This window comes from Pieris napi, chromosome 6, assembly GCF_905475465.1.
Source record: "Pieris napi chromosome 6, ilPieNapi1.2, whole genome shotgun sequence".
NCBI classification, from domain to species: Eukaryota; Metazoa; Arthropoda; class Insecta; order Lepidoptera; family Pieridae; genus Pieris; species Pieris napi.
Genome location: NC_062239.1, coordinates 9135240 through 9153022, shown reverse-complemented (window position 1 = coordinate 9153022; position 17783 = coordinate 9135240). Strand labels below are relative to the sequence as shown.

Sequence of the window (17783 nt, the reverse complement as noted above, 5' to 3'; positions counted from 1 at the left end):
CTGAAATATGCGAACTGTGCACAAGTGATCGAAGAATATCTTTTTCAAGGTTCGATTAAAAAATTTAGTATTTTAAGATCTTTTAATGTTAGGCTTTCAACAAACACCAGTAATAAGTACAATGTTAAAAAAATATACAAACAGACAAATTTTAGTAAAAACATATCCACATTCTAAACATATCAGATTTAATTTCATTCGAAAATCTATCAAAACTTATTAACAATATCCAATCTTGACAATAATTAAATCGGATCGATATATTTACATCCTAGAGTAAAATACAAAGTGTAGACATATTTTATCAATTTTTCTTGTTTAATATTTTGTTAATGAAGTTATATTACTGTTTATTGATAAATTATATCAATATTGAAGTTTTACTAAATTAATTAAATATTGTCATGATTAAAATGCAATAAAATTTTATTCCAAATCTAATTTATGATTGTAATAGTCGCACATAGGTGGCACTATAGTCATCTTGTATAATCTGTCGCGAAATGAACGTCAAGATGTAGGTTTTAGAAGTGGTGGCAATCTGTGCCAAAGTGCCATCAATTGTCCAAAATGGCCGAGACAGAAACCGATAAAAACAATATTGTTAGGCCTGAGAGAAATAATAGGAATTTAACATCAAATAATGGCCCCCGGCGTGTTACAATATATAAAACAGAAACAGGTTTTGGTTTTAACGTGCGCGGTCAAGTTTCTGAGGGTGGGCAGCTGAGGTCTATTAATGGGGAGTTGTATGCACCTCTTCAGCATGTTAGCGCTGTATTGGAGCAGGGTGCGGCAGAACAAGCTGGCATTCGGAAAGGAGATCGAATACTTGAAGTGTAAGTAACTTCTAATTCGTTTATTGACTAACTGCTCCAACCAGTCAATAATAACGATTTTCTGGGGATTTCCATTCATCGGCGTTGCAACGAACTAGAATTTAAAATGTTACTAAACATAAAGTTCATTAGCATAAGAATGAGTCTCTAAGACACAAACCACATCTTATTACATTTTTCAAATATTTCCTTAAAATAAATTTGACCAAGACTGGCTCCATACTTTTTTTTACATTTACATAATACTCTTATTCTTGAAACCTTTACTATTCAGAACGGATTAAATTTAACTATTTTAATCGTCAATTAATGGTTACAAGGGGACCTTTAGGTTAGGACAAGGTGAGTATGTAAATGTAATTTTTATTATTTCCTGATGATCCAAATATTTTCATAAACAAATATCTAAATAATTAATTTCATAGTAAGGGATATTCATTTATAAATACCTATTTATTTAAACAAATATTAAATTAAATGTCTGATTAGATTGTTTTATGTCATCCACACCTACACATATGGAATGAACTTCATAAAGTAATGATAGAGACTTTATATTGTTAAAGTTAATGGAACACATAATACATGGGATTTAAATATATACACTATAGATTTCTGCTAGTTTGAGATATAGGATGTTACCACTACTAAAAAATACATCCCATATCCCATATAATAAAATACTTTTGAGCTCCTTATGACATGATTGTATTATTAAATGCCCACCATTAGACTTTTAGAACTGTTTAGTAAAGTATTTGCTGAAGAATACTTTTTATATTCCAACTACTGCTTTAAACTATAAAAATAATAAACTATTACAGGAGTATCAAGATGAAATAAAATTTCTGTTGGATAAAAACATAAATATTAAAATATTTACAAGTCATCATTGTCATGAGTCTAGACCCCAAATGACAATAATTTTAATATTACTTTATTTATGTTAAAGAAGTTTGATTTATTGTGTGGTAGTTGACTAAACCAAAGACTATTACAGTATATTCCACATACTGCAATGTACTGTAAGATAAAATTATTTTAATTAGAATACCCATCCAAATAGAATCTTAGATAAGAAGATTAATCTTACAATCATAAGGAATCATTAGCAAATTCACTCTAGTAATTACATAAAACCTATTGACCCATGCATCTTTACTGGTTAATATTTTATCATGTGTGTACATATATAAATAATGCTCCATTAACCTATTTAAGTCCTTATCTAGACAAGAAATTGCATTCTTCATATTAAATGCATCTACATGTACTTGGTTAACAAAAATATATTATACTATGATTTTCCTCTTTGTATATCAGAAAAGAATGAAATTAAAAAAAATACTGGGTGGATACCCAATAAGTAATACTTAATTTTTCCAATAATAAATAATAAAAGCATTTTGTATAGAACTGAAATTTATAAAAATTAATTTTGAGTATTTTTATAAATACAATGAGATTGCTATCAAAATGAACTACATTTCTTAACTTAAATTTATTGTTTGTGATAAGATTCTTTTTATTATTGTACATACAATATAATACATGTAGCTGTTTGTTGAAATGAGTTAATTTAAATAGTTTATATATAAAATTATTCCTTTCTGTGTTCGCATTCATATGTTTCTACCACTAGCAATCTATACAATTTATATTCCATGCTAGAATACACAAACAGTAATATTACAAACTATTTCATCACCCTAGCACACATTCAATTTATCGAATGTCAATTTTGTTGTTCTCAATATAGTGTCTATTAATGAGACAATTATAATAAATAGATCATTACATCGTTAGTTATGTTTAGATTATAAATTAGTTGTGTAGTAGACATGTGTCTGAATACTGTTTAATAGTTGGTTTTTATTTTTATATATAATTTGATATTAATTGTGTTTATTTTATCATAATAGTAATTAACATGATAAAATTAAAAATAACTGCTTTATTAATGTAGAATTAGAAAACAACTTTATGAGTTTTGTTAAATGGGTGGTTGAATATAAAAAAAAAATTGTTTCAAAGAATTGTGCAATATAAAATGTCTGTACAAAGAGGTGGTGTTGGAGACTTCCAATATTGTTTTTATTACTGCAATCACACTGGATTTGAAATCTATGACCTGGAAATTCCGTCCAGTAAAGCTGGGTAAATATATTAAGTCATACATTATTTTGGTGCTCAAGACTTTGTGTGAAATTCAATTATACGACGCCCCTTATTTTAACAAATTCAATTATTCACACTTGTAATTAGATATATAGTGTACCATGGTTAAGCAATAATTTTTTTTGTAAGTGTGTAAAGCTTTAGACTAGTGTGAATATGACTCTTAAAATGTCTATAACCATCATGGCATACGTATTTAACTTTTTTAATTTATCCCTTTTATCAATTTCTGTTATCTAATTGCGCAGTCCATTTTCCGTAAATTTATTAATATAATTAGTATTCATATAGTGTGCTTGGAGCAAGGTATATAATGCTAAAATATTTTCTATCTAATCCGGTGTATAACTCTATAATATATCAAATAATGGGATGAAGGGATTACTAACACCTACGTAAGCAGATAATTCAAAATAAACACAGTAATATCTGTACAGTTATTTATTAGAACAATGTCCACATCAACAAGGCATTTGATATTGTATAATTATTAATTATAGACAAATGATTGTTTTTTATACCTAAAATGTATTGATTTAGATTCAAAATACGTACGTAAGTAATACGTTACTATGGCTTTAGTTTCAATGACGATATCTTTGTAGGTATTATTGTTTATCCAAAAATGTTTTTAATGAATATGATTTTTTATATTATACTACCGTATTATCTGGTTTGGGCATGGTGCAATTAAAGTTTGTTTATATATACAACTAGTAGACTCGGCCAAGCGTTGCTGTGGCTAAGGTTTTTGTTATATTACATAGTAGTAAACTATTCAAGGAAAACGGTAGGAGAACTTATGTGAAACGTTGGTACTTTTAACACAGCGCCATCTGTTAGAATTGTATCAAATACTAAATACATATTTTGCAATAAAATAATATTGCGGGTATAAATTGAGATTTAAGCTATCCTATCTTTTAAGTTGGATCAAACTACACACGGTGTGCAAATTTAATTGATATCGGTTCGGTAGTTTAGGTGTCCATAGCGGACAAACAACGTGACACGTAATTTATATATATTAAGATTTAGTTTTTTGATTAACAAATAAAAGTGTTATGATCATTTACCTTTCTCTCGGCTTACAGAAATGGCGTAAACGTGGAAGGTGCAACTCACAAACAAGTGGTGGATCTCATCAAGTCTGGAGGAGACTGTTTGACTCTTACTGTTATTTCTGTTACTCCAAAGGTACTTTAGAATCTTTATTTTTTAGGGCCTCCACCGACGTATTGGTTTATTCAGTACTCTAGTTCAAAAGTCCGATTGAACTCATACAAATTGTTATTGTAGTCTTGCTGTTTACAACAATAGTTATAAAGCAGATGCAAAAACCTGTTAACCATACAAACAACCAAACTATATACAGTGAAAACTCTATATAACGACATTTTAGGGACTGTGCACATTTTGATGTTACAGAGAGTTGTCGTTAAACGGAAAGTAGAAAAAACTGTATTAGAACAAGATAAAGTTTATTTCAGACTAGTGTTAGTACGCTATGCTATAACGCTTGTGCTGTACCAGCAAATATGTTGTATTTTTAACTTATTTTATTTATATCTTACTATGTTGAGGCATCTTTGTGATAAAGCACGGCAATCCCAATTTGTAAGCAAACGAACGGATTTCTCAGAAAGTTCAGAACGTATGATGTCGAAATTCGAGTTTATTATCGGCTAGGACAATAAAGACTAATGAACGTACACAGCTCCGCAGTTTTAACTAATTTTGGCAACTTATAAAGTGCTTATTATTTTTTAATTGGCGTTGTTGAGCGTGGGTGTAATGCTATGTAGAGAGTATCATTGTATGGTAGACAAGCTAAACCAACCAAATCCAATTGATTTCGACGCTTTAAGGAGGTTGTCGTTACATAGAGTTTACACTGTAGTTATAAATTTATATTCAATATGAATAGTTAAATAAATCTTAAAAAGTAACGTTAAATAATTGAATAATTGTTTGATTAAATTGTAGGTAAACAAAATATTTTTTATTGTACACAGGAAGCAGAAAGACTAGAGCCATGCGACGATGGCTCAGCCCCAGTAGGTGTTATCGGAGGGGCCGCGAACTCACGCGCTACTGTCTACCAGCGTTACGACTATACCGACAAACGATCCCTTCCGGTATCAATCCCAGACTACCGGATAATTATGGAAAGAAACACGGGGCGATCCTATGTCGCGTTCAACGTGCATATGGCTGGTAGACATCTGTGTAGTCGACGGTATCGAGAATTTGCTGCCCTACATCAAGTACTGAGAAAGGAGTTTGTTGGTAAGAATCTGTCATATCAGTTCAACCTACATAGAATCCGGATATAACGATATTCAAGGGATCGGCGATACTATGTCGTACTAACCGGATGACGTACAAAACGGCAGGATTATTTCTAAAGTACATATATACTTACGAATAAATATGGTATATGTAGTATAATTGCGAAAGTTTGATTTTCCTATTTAGGTAAATAAATCCTTTTGTAGGATATATTATCACATATACTTTATTTTCATGGTACTTACGCATTCCAAATTAGAAACAGGAACATTATGTACTGTAATACAAAGAGATAAATTACATACACACGCACTACACGAAAAACTCTGTTACTAACATAGAAAGTCTGTTATTTGTTTTTTTTTGACAAACTTTTGTTCGGTAGTAAGAACTTCGTACAGTATTGTGAATTCGTGACATCATTAATTTTCATATTCTAATTAAGTCTGAACTTACATTGGGCGTTTCAGCAGCCTTCAGATAGAGAGTCGGTACTTGGTAGTATTGATGCGTAGGTTGTGTAAACAAAACATTGCGCGTCGTTATAACCGGACGAATATAATAATTAATGGTCGCTATAAGCAGTTGGTCGCTTAAACCGGAGTCGGACTAAACGGTTGTGTTTTCCCAACTATGAAACCTAACTTGAGTAAACATTATCGTCGTTAAAACCGGTTAGTCGTTACAAGCGAAGTCGTTTTATCCGGATTCTACTGTAGTTCTTGTGTTTAATTAGTTTACCGAAGTAAGTAATAAGTACTCCTGAGACGAACATGGAAGATATTGGGTTGGGTTAACAGCTACACTATTGAGTAGTGGACTCTTGCGGAAAAAGGAATTAATACCAATTATTATGGAGCCATGATTATGGTGTTTGCAAATGCCAGTAAAAAAATAAATCATAAAGGTTAATTGAAGAAAAGAGGTATCTTGAAAAAGCGTAGCCTAGTATTGTATCTATCTCTAGGCGGTCCTCTCGTACGATCTCTGATCTACAATAAATATCGCGTCTGAACTATTTACGCAAATTGTTATACAAATATGATACACAAAATGATGAATTTTAAAATGTTATAGCGGATGAAATCCAGTTGTTTACAGTGAATTAAAATGGATTCTTGGTCAACTCTCATCAAGTCTTGTTTCTTTAATCATACTTCTTAAGAAGATTTGCCTGATGAATTATTTCGTTCCACTTATTATTCTTATGGATATATTCAGTTTGCCAATTAGCTCCTAAATTTTGCAGGCTTCAATTTCCCAAAGCTACCAGGAAAATGGCCTTTCACACTGAGTGAACAGCAACTAGATGGGAGAAGGAGGGGCCTTGAACAGTATTTAGAAAAAGTGAGTAATTTTCATCATAATTAATTTAGATAATACATAATTAATTAACCGCCTTTGACTATGTGGATAGTACATGGAGTGTAATGGGTTTGATTAATGTCAAAGGGAGCGTTCAAGTATTACGCGAGATTATTGACAACCCCCCCCCCCCCCATGTAACGCGCCGTAACGTTCTATACCCAATAGTAGAACGTTTCGTGACCACCCAGTGACTCTTTATACATAAAAGTTACCATTATGTGTGGTGTAAAGTACTGGAAAGTCGAAAACAATATTAACAATAACGCGTATTTCAATCCCCGCCCCGCATCGTAACGTTTTACAAAAGTTTCCCCAAAATTCGTTACGTAATACTTGAACGCCTTATTTGTTTCCGATTAAAAGGCTGAGCGCTTTATCCGCTAAAAGATGGAATAAAGTTTCTTATATTTTTCTTTATTTAGAAGACCAAATGAGTCCTCATTTGACCTTCTAAATTATAGTCCTAGTTGGCTACATCCGTAAGATACCAATTTGTAATTCTGTTGTATATTCTGTCTCCTGCTAAAATCACTATATAGAACTAGTTCGAGCAGTTAGTCATTTGACTAACTTGTTGTGCACACATTTGTGTGCACAACAGTATAGATCCCGTTTACCCACAGGTGTGTGCAGTCCGTGTGATAGCTGAATCGGATGCGGTACAAGAGTTCCTCACAGATTCAGATGATAGTTCAAATCCATCTCCAGTAGACCTGAAGGTGCTCCTACCGGACAGAGAAGTGGTCACCGTGGCTGTCCTCAAGTCAACCAACGCTGATGATGTGTACCGAGCTGTATGTGATAAGATCGGACTCTCTAAACAAGTGCAGAAATATTTCTACCTGTTTGAGATAGTCGAGTATAATTTTGGTATGTTTCTTTTGTATGTCAATTTAAAAAAAAAATGGTGCGTGTACTTATGTACGCGCGTAAGAAGTTATACTTCTTTGGCTTTCTTTATTTTTTTTTAAATATTAAATAATAAATAATCAATATTAGGCGTTAATAATTTAACAATATTTAATATTTAGTATATTATTCAATTATTAATTAATATTAATAATAATTATTATTATATTATATTATTAATTCAATTTAATAACTAGGTATGTTTCATAACCTTTTAACTAAGTATAAATAGGTCTTTGTGAAAAAGCATTGCTAAATTTCTTTGACAAAATAATTAAAACTGCTTTATTTGTTTAATACGCGCACGCTCGGCGCCCATACTGAATTTTGTGTCACGGTGCGCGCGCATCGTAAAATTTCACTCTCATAAATTTTTCATAACGCGCCTAAAGAAGTATAACTTTAAAAAGAAAAAGATACTTTGGTACTCTGGAAGGGATTGCTTGTTGGCTATAGCGAATTTTAAGTTTCTGGATTGTAAAAGTTTTCTTGGAAATAAACTAGATAGCGCCATCTAGGTGACTTTTTCTAATATATAAACCAGTGGCGCAGCTTTTAAGGTCTGGGCCACAGATATCTATATCTGTTTCGTGATCATTTGTTTTTTTTTTTCTTATAACCAAGTAGACTAGTAGACTTCGTTCCTAAAAGTATGACGGTATTCTCGCGATTGTTTCTTTCGACGAGCGAGAGTTAAATGCGCACATAGACAAGATATTGGTGTACAGTCGGCAATCGAAATTACGTCATGGATGACAGTGGCACGCTCCTCTCTTATTTATGGTCCTATAGTCTGGACATCTGCATGCTTCCCTCAGTGTAAAATAGATTTTCCTAAAAATTTTCAGAATTTATTTTATGTAAAAGATATTAGTATAGTCTTGGCAAGCATTTTAAATAAATAAACTTTGGTCCTTTCCAGAGCGCAAACTGCAACCGAACGAATGTCCCCACTCTCTGTATATTCAGAACTATTCTACCGCGTCTTCGTCATGCCTTTCACTACGCAAGTGGCTTTTCAACCCTCACACGGAACTGTCCGTCATTTCCGAGGACACTAAGGCAGCAGAATTTATATTTTGGCAGGTAAATACCAGATAGTGTCATTGTTTTTGATATTTTTGAGAAAAAACTGTGTATAACGCAAAAAAATATAAAATTTGGTTGGTTTAACACAAAGCCATACATTCATTCACTCTTTATAAGGCAACATTTTCTTATTTAAACATCAAAAACATACTTAAGTGTAATTGTTTTTATAATCAGATTACAAAACTAACCTATTGAGGCCGTCTCGCCTTTGTTATTGTTAATTGATAAATAATTTATTTTCCGTAAGTAGGTTTGTACAAACACTTTTACACGTCAAGCATATATTTTTTTAAACTAGATGAGTTCGACGTTTCCTATCTGACTACTCTGAGATGAAACGCCGAAACAAACTCAGAGGTCACAGTCTCTTAAAGTCCAGACATAATCTTGGTCAGATCACGTGAAGACCATGTAGATTTCAGTCTGAAATGGTCTTTTGAGGAAAGAACCCCACAGTTTGAGTGGACCTGACAAGTCAGTGCACGCATTTGTCAGTAATCGTGCAGCTCAACTCTAAACTTAAGGAGCTTAACGATTCGACGAACAATACCAAAGAAAAGATATTTGGGTAGGCCGCATAAATTACTCAAACTGTCAAGACTATGACTAAAACTGAGAAAAGGATACAATAAATAAAAAACAATGATCCACATAGTCTTCACATTCACAATAATTAAAAATAGTATAAGTAATACTTTACAAAGTAAATATTCATGTCATTGTATAGAATATGTAAAAAGGTATTTAAATCAACATTGTGTAAAATTATTGGAGCAGCTCAATCCCAAGCCTTTTTGTCCTCAATATACTCTTTAACAGTATAAAAGGCTTTTGACAAAGTTTCCGCTTTATACAATTTTTGAATTTATTAAAGCTTAGTTCTTGAATGTGGCTAGGTAGTTTATTATAAAAACGTAAATAACGTTATTGTATTAACGTGTGCCATTATTCTTAGATTACATTGTCTGTAGGAAATTTTGGTCTCAGTTACTAAACGCACCATTGTCATCTATCTATTATAAATATATAAATTATTGTAATTGGTTAAATTGGTTGTTTTTTCACTTCTTTTCCTATAACGAACGACCTCTATAACGAAGAAAATGATCGGTCCCTTGAAATTCGTTATAAAGAAATTACACTGTATATAATAAATCTATGGTGATATTTAAAAAAAATATTGCGACTGAATTAAAGAGTAATTCCAGTTGAAGCATCTGATTGTAGTAATGTCTTGAATCATAGAAATTTTTAATGATTTTTTTGTAGTTTTAAAATCTCATACTGAAATAAATATATCAAAGAATCCTACTTTCACAATTTATTATTAATTATAATTTGTATGTTTTGATTTACAGGCAGTGGAAGACGTGAATCGCGGCGTGTGCGTAGCAGGTGCGCGTTTGTATCAACTTAAGGCTCTGCAGGAAGTTCGTCGCGCTTCTGACTATTTAGCATTGGCGCGTACGCTTCCCGGATACTCCCACATCGCCTTCCCGCCCGCGCATACGGACACGCACGCGGCTCTTGCTGTGACGCTCGGTACGTATACGTCGGTGTGCACGCGTACTTTCGTTACGAAGAACCTTATTAGTGAAAATGTCATAATATTCATTAAAATTATTATCATGAATATTAAGGTCGTCTTTTTTTTATGGCTCTGGCACGATTTTTGCATTAGCCAGCGTCAAGTATAGGATTTTTTATAATTCGTGCTTGTCTTTAGAAATTCGACCATGTCCTCCATGTACGGTTTAAGCACTCGCCCGGTACCGCACAACCCTCCCAAAGGCCGAGAACAAATTTAAAATAAACGAAATAATCGAACCGGGAATCGAACCCGGTACCCCTCACCTAGCTAAGGTCGTCTTATTGCACTATTTTAACTCAAGTACATATTTCGTCTCTTTCTGTCAAATTATTTTTACGCTATGATGAAAAGAGGCAGATATTATTATTATCGTCATTACTATTATCTGTGTCCCGCGGTTTCGATCGTAGCGTATGTGAATAATATATCTTTGTATAAATTATGTGCGTATAAATAAAAATTAAAAAAAAATCGAATAATTTTTGTAAACTTGCACGTTCAACCAAATAAACATTATACAGTATAAATTTTATCGAATTATGTGAAGTAATATAAAGATTATACATTACAGGGTGGTCAGGTATGAAGCTGTCAGCGTTTTTCGAAAGTGGGTCTGCGGAACAAGAAGGTTCAAGTGTGGAAATAGGCTGGAATGAGGTCCGATCCTGGCGCGCTGACGACGAGGCAGCGGCAGCTACTGTTGTCTATGGACGGAGGAGGCCACTCATATTACACACGCCATATGTAAGTATTTAAAAAAAAATTAAAAAAAAGTATTTAAAATAAATACCAAATGTGTGTTAAAAAGACTACCACAACCTATGGACACCAAAGGAAAATTTATGAGTTTGTTACTGGTCTTTTAAGAAACTACCTTTCCTTAAAGAGTCGTCAAATTTCTTGGGAAAGATATTCAGTGGAAATTGATTCCACAATTGGCTGGTTTTTAAAATAAATTTAGGAAAGCAAGATGTGGCAGTTTTATGGCTATAGGGGTGGGAAAATATTTAATTGTAAAAGATATACTCCGTCTAGAGAGAGATTCAGAAAAGGGGAATTAGTTTAAATCACTCTTTCTTAATCTCAAAATCACAATCTTAATTAATGTTTTTACGGGAAAAGATGATTATTAGAAATAATCTATTATGCTAATGAACTTTTGGAAATATTTCCTACAAACTAAAAAAGGAGAACGGTATACCTCCATACAAATTTTGTTCACACAAAGTGTCCATACAATTTCTTTGTTAGAAACATTAGACAAAGAAAACTATCATTAAAAAAACAATTCCACATTAAAAAGTAATAATAACTGAAAATCCTTGGTTTTTAGTTCTCGGTTGTCATAATATTTTACAGTACTTTCCAGAACATTCGTAGTTATTTTGTTTTCGATGTGACAGGTTTAAAAAGCGAATTTTTAAATTAGGGAGATTATTGACCCCCCCCCCCCTCCCATGAACTCGCCGTAACGTATTTCAGTACCCAAGTCTAGTAAAACGTTTCGTGACCACCTAGTGACTCTTTAGTTACTATTATGTGGTGTAAGTAGAAAATAATCTTAATAATAACGCGTAATTCAATCCCCGCCCCGCATCGTAACGCTTTACAAAAGGACCCCCCCCCCTACCAAAATTCGTTACGTAATACTTGAACGCTCCCTTATTCAAAATGTATTACTTCAATTTCAGTATCAATTCTTGTGCAACTGTATGGACAGAATAGCGGAGGAGGCAAAATGGGTGGACACAGGTGAATAAGCTTTACTTGCTTCCAGAAAGTTATATCCAGTATTTATTTCTACGGACATGGGGTCTTAAATCGAAGGTATAGAACAAGGAAATGTATTAGAAATTCGACCTATGTACTCAAAACTCAATTTTTAATTAAATACATTCCCCTAACACGATATCGTAATATTGGCGAAGTAATATAATTAAATATTCATTTATATTAATCACAGAAGAAACAGATAAAAAATTGAAAATAATTCGTTACTAAATACCACGTACTTATAATCGCTAAATATTTTACATGTACCCTCTTTTATACGCTGATTCTAACGTATTTAGTATTTGAAAATTTAATCAATATTATAGTATATAAGCCTATTAATCACTAGCGTTTAAGAGAGGGTATTTCGAAATACAGTTGTATGACTATTATAGTAAATTATATACTTAATTATGGCTAAGTATCTACTATGTAATTCAATAAATATGTGTAAGATGTCACAAACAGATCAATGCGGTGCCAACGTTCACAAATACTGCCCAGAATTAATATTTTAACAGAATCTAGTAAATACAATAGTTTCATTTTTATATGAAAAATAAATGTATTAGAAAAAATCCCCCACATCCCAAAATCAAGTGCCGATAACATTTATCTTGAGGGAGCGTTCAAGTATTACGTCACGCAATTTTTGGAGATTATTGACACCTCCTCCCCCCCATGTAACGCGCCGTGACGTTTTTCTGTACCCAAGTATAGTAAGACGTTTCGTGACCACCTAGTGACTCTTTAGATCTAAAAGTCACCATTATGACGTGTAAAGTACTGGAAAGTCGAATATAATATTAACAATAACGCGTCATTCGATCCCCGCCCCGCATCGTAACGTTTTACAAAAGGACCCTCCCCCCCCCCCTAAAATTCGTTACGTAATACTTGAACGCTCCCAAAGATGTACGCTCGTTACTCGAGCGCCGACTGTCGGCGAAGCCACACGTCCGTTCGTATTTGGATTTAGAGAAAGATCTCATCAAAATTTATTAGTGTAGTGTCATTTAAAAAAAATTGTAGTGTTTAATTGTTAAATCATTAGTCGTGTCGTCCGCTTGTTTTTAACCGCCTTACATATCTCGTTAGTAATTAATTTAAGTTAAACTTGAACGATATATGTCAATTAGCGGATAACGAAAGGGAAATAGTTAATTTTATTTATAGCATAATTTTGTATCTTTATAATGTAAGAATATCCTAGATTTCAAAATCGTGTTTTAATTGTCTCATCGAGGGTTTTGTTACGGGGGTTTTGTAGTAATAGATACTTTGTTATACAGGCTTGGCCATATTATAATTCAGAAATGTTTATTAATATTTTGACGGTTTTAAAAATTCTCCTTAAATATATTTAGTCTTATACGGATTTAACTAAAGTACTTATTCCATTCTCTCTAATCGTATTTATTTCGTAAAATTTATGTCATTCAATGTTTGGCCATTTCATGAAATGTTCTTGTTTATAGCGCTTGTATCGTTAAATGCTAATTATTCATTTGTTTGGACTCATCACTAAATAAATCGTATTCATGTCGTGGCCAGATCGGAGAATCGATTGTTCCGCGGAATAGTTGTCCAATGAAATTATCAGGTTAACGATCGGGCTACGACCTTTATACCGTGTAGAATCTTTTTCATATTGTCTCTGGTTTATAGGAGTTCATTTAACCTATTTGAAATTGATTTTTGAAGTTATACTTCTTTAGGCGCGTTATGAAAAATTGATGAGAGTGAAATTTTACGATGCGCGCGCACCGTGACACAAAATTAACAGAATGAAGTTGCCCACGGAAGATGCTACGGCATTGGACATAATTTAAAAACAACATTCGAATAATAATAGAATTTATGTTACACTTAATGTAAGAGAATAATAATAAATATTTATTTATTTAATTTTTCAAATGTAAACTGAACTTTATTGACTATAATGACTCCTTTTCCAGTCTTTGATTATTTAATTGTAATTAATTATTTGCATGCAATCAAAAACTAATTTTAATAATGCCAAACAAGTATAACTTCTTACGCGCGTACGTAATAGATCTTCAATTATTTTACACAGTTTAAACGGTACTTTTGTTAAAACGGAAAAGACTTATGAATAAGGGAGTTTGTGTTTTGCCATATTCTGTCGAGGTTAGAGTCAAATGTCTTATGTGGCAGGTAGCAGTATTAAATTATATAAAAATCGGTGCCATCTAGATTCAATTGCTTGTTGCAACCTGATTTATGTGTGATTTAACTAAATATTAGGGTAAAACTGTTCACTTATATTGGTATATATTTAAAATTTTAACGGTTTTGAATAAATATTGGTGATAAAGTAAGAAGTTACTAGAATGTTACAATTTTTTTTATGATTTGTTAAAACTTGAAATACGCGTTTCAATTTGATCAACGAATTGTTTGTAAAATGTAATTAAATTTTTTATAAAACTTTTAATTTTAATATAATTTTGATAGATTAAATCTTATAGAATCAATATCACTTGGCTTAAGTTGACGTTGAAGCGGCCAGTTATTTTTTAAATAACTACGGCTTTTGGACGGCTTCAACTATTTTGATTAAGAATATTCAAAACCGTTAAAATATGGCATGCTATTATACAGTATTTGTAAGTGTAGCTTATTGTGATAGTTTATTGTAAATAATTAATTTATGTGTTATTCGTTAGATGTAAGTATCAGTATCATGACAGTTGTACTTAGTTATAATTGGTTGCGATAAAGTCAAAAAAATAAAAAAAATCGTCAGGAAAATTATGTATGTGTTTGACATACTATAATCGCGTCTCGATTCTGAATTTTATCCTACAGATATAAATAGTACTTGCTTTTCAATTATCGCAACCAATAAATTTATATTATTGCTTTACCTATGGTTTCTATGCAGCTATTTTGGAATGTTCTCTAATCTATGAACTGTCTGTATGCAATCTGTTATACAAATGTGCAATATCACCTGTAAGGTTCATGTTAACTTTCAATTAAAGTTGATAATATTTTAATCTGTAAGATATACTCATGGTGTAATTTTGTAACTCATATCATATTTTACTTTCGACGTCAATAGAGGGAGCTACGTTCGATAATACCTTATATATTAATCCTACAAGAAATAAATAATAGACACAGCAGACCTTGAAATAGCCGCAAAAATGTGTCAGCTCCATTGGAGGACTTCAAGGAAAATATAATATACAAATTGTAAACAATTTTTTCTACAGAGATACGTCAGTGATGTTAATGTGAAGTGTTTTATTAAAATACTTCACAATACCAATAAAAACTATAAACGAAGTGCTTCGCGTTTTAAATTTTTAACTTAAGTACTATTTACTATTAAATCTTATTAAACATAAAGTGAGACTTAACACTTTGAGATTTTAATGAAAATTGTTGCTTGTTAATTTGTTTAATGTATAACATATAAAATTATATTGATTTAAAATAATGGCATCATTCAATTTTGTAATTTCTCGTGAATTTTTATCGTTTTGTGTTATTATTTCACAATGCAAGATTTCCAAGATTATTATGTTAGTGTGGTGTGATTATACAAGTCACCAATTTTTACGTTTTGTGTGGTGCTATAACTGTGTCACAAAATATGTCTTTAATGCATGATTACGGCATTTTTATATTTATATTTAATTGTTTATAAACTCACGGGTCTAAACGTTTTCTGTTTCATCTTTTAATGGTGCCTTTTGTTCAGAGATATAACACGTATTAAAAAATCTCGCAAATGTATTTTGTATTATCATATTTAAACTTTGTTTCCTATAGAATACGGTCAACCAATAGTTGGTGTTAGGATATACATTCCAGTTTCCTGTAGCATGTCTAAAATATAATATTCTAACGATAAGATATCAGTATAGATTCACATAAATAAATGCATTGTACTACAAATGGTGTTTAATTTGTACCTCTATTAATCTCTACAGCTCAAATTAAATTCTTACATTGTATTGACACTTTAAAAATTGGTTTGAAGCTATTACTTAGAATGGTGTTTGTGCAAGTACTTTTTGTTGTGCCTCCGAAATTTCGGCTCATATTTCAAACGATTTAGTAATGAGTGCCGTCAAACTGCATATTAATAATAATCCAATGGAGCTACAACCCTATACGAGTGCCTCAAATTGCAATTTGCAACCGTTTTAATCATTTTTATTTCAGACTTCTGTTTGACAAATGTCGAACGAGCGAGTGTTAGATGCGCATAAAAAGTCCATTTGTGCACAGCCAGGAATCGAACCTTAAGGATTAGAGTTGTACGCTGAAGCCTCTAGGCCAACACTGCTCGTACTTGCTGCTTCAGGCTGCATATAATTAGACGAAATTAAAAAAAAAAATATTTTTTTTGCATAATGTTAGTGATATAATTAAGAAACGCCTTTATGCGTGCAAAACACAAGAACAAGTATTAATCTTCACTCTCTTCTTCACTAGCATATAATCAGCCTTAAATATTATCAGTGTGATAACAAATGATTTCACGTATGTCGTGCGCGTGCGGTTAGCGCGTTGTTAGCTGCTCATGTGAAATTATTGTTTGCTAATGAATTAAGCTCAAGGCTCCGCACTCAAGTTCGATGAGACACTTTGTATCTGAATAATGGGTGTGGCTTTATTCGCAACACCGTTTAACTGCAGGTCTGCAGGTGAAAAGTGTTAGATTATTGTGGGGACTAACGGAAGACACTGAAAGAGACGGGTCCGAAGACAAAAACAAATACTGCATACATTTTAGAATTAGAAATCAATTCTATTAGCTACAGACTAAAGTTCTAAAGTAATATTCGGCTGTCATGCAACTTTATTTGCGATTTAAATCCGATATCATTATTGAGTTTTCGTACCATTTGATTGAAGATAGGTTAGCTTGGCGTTAAGATAAAAATAGGTTTTGTTTAATTCAAATTCTCGTACACGTAATAAGTATAATAGGTATGTCTCCTTTGGATGATCTTGGCAACTCGGCTGTAGCTAGCGGTGCAACAGCGAATCTCTGCTTTCGAAGTTCAGATATTTTTTACCGACAAAAATAAAGCATCATTCAAAAGTTTATTTTTTTTACTATCTTTTCAGTATGGAATTGTCTAGAGGAGGCCTGCATCTGTAACGCTCACTTAAGGGAGGCTGTAGAACAATTTCTAGCATTTGCATTATAATAGTAATTGTTCATTTCAGTTTGTTCAATTAACGCGCTACTAGCAGAAAATACCGCAACACTGAAATATGTGTTTCTGTCTAATATTACTTTTTAGACTGCATCACATTTTTGTTCGCTATGTACGCATTGGTACGGGGATTAGTTATAATTATATTAATTTATTTTTGGATATCTTTTTTTTTTTTTAACAAATTACATTTATAATTTTATTGAGATCCTTGCCTTCTCACTCTCTACTACTAATAAATTATTAGTAGTTCTTAAACAAATGAGAAATCACAAATGTGTTTTCACTCAGCGTAACTCAGAAAATCACAACAGTATCATTGAGACAAGCCCTTGGCTTAATTGCATAATTGGAGCGTGCTTATTACCGTAATGCGTGTAATTCTGTCCGTCTGTCTCGAGAGGAAATATTAATATTACACGTAACGTGACGCCTTGCTACGGCGTAGCACTTATTTTGTTATTTTCTATTGTTGAAGACAAGACTTGAGGAAAGAGGTTTTTGTGACAGCATTTCAGTAATTGTATCTGGGTGACG

At 32.3% G+C, this 17783-nt stretch overlaps 1 protein-coding gene across 2 annotated transcripts; it reads left to right on the top strand.

The window, feature by feature from the left end:
• The first annotated feature begins 532 nt into the window (after positions 1-532).
• Positions 533-13369, top strand: LOC125050497 (sorting nexin-27). Of its 2 annotated transcripts, none has more exons than XM_047650387.1 (9): positions 533-839; positions 4112-4214; positions 5033-5306; positions 6559-6656; positions 7301-7547; positions 8509-8672; positions 10037-10220; positions 10841-11013; positions 11961-13369. In XM_047650387.1, exons 1-9 carry the CDS (start codon positions 571-573, stop codon positions 12027-12029), a joined length of 1581 nt encoding a protein of 526 aa, XP_047506343.1. In that variant the 5' UTR covers positions 533-570; the 3' UTR covers positions 12030-13369. The 2 variants fall into 2 exon arrangements, with proteins under 2 accessions (XP_047506343.1, XP_047506345.1); XM_047650389.1 differs by lacking the exon at positions 533-839 and adding an exon at positions 2667-2996.
• The last annotated feature ends 4414 nt before the right edge of the window (positions 13370-17783 follow it).

Coding starts and splice junctions, on each gene's coding strand:
- LOC125050497 (XM_047650387.1), top strand. CDS start 571: ATGGCCGAGACAGAAACCGATAAAAACAATATTGTTAGGCCTGAGAGA. Junction 4,215..5,032: donor TTATTTCTGTTACTCCAAAG/GTACTTTAGAAT, acceptor TATTGTACACAG/GAAGCAGAAAGACTAGAGCC. Junction 10,221..10,840: donor GGCTCTTGCTGTGACGCTCG/GTACGTATACGT, acceptor TATACATTACAG/GGTGGTCAGGTATGAAGCTG.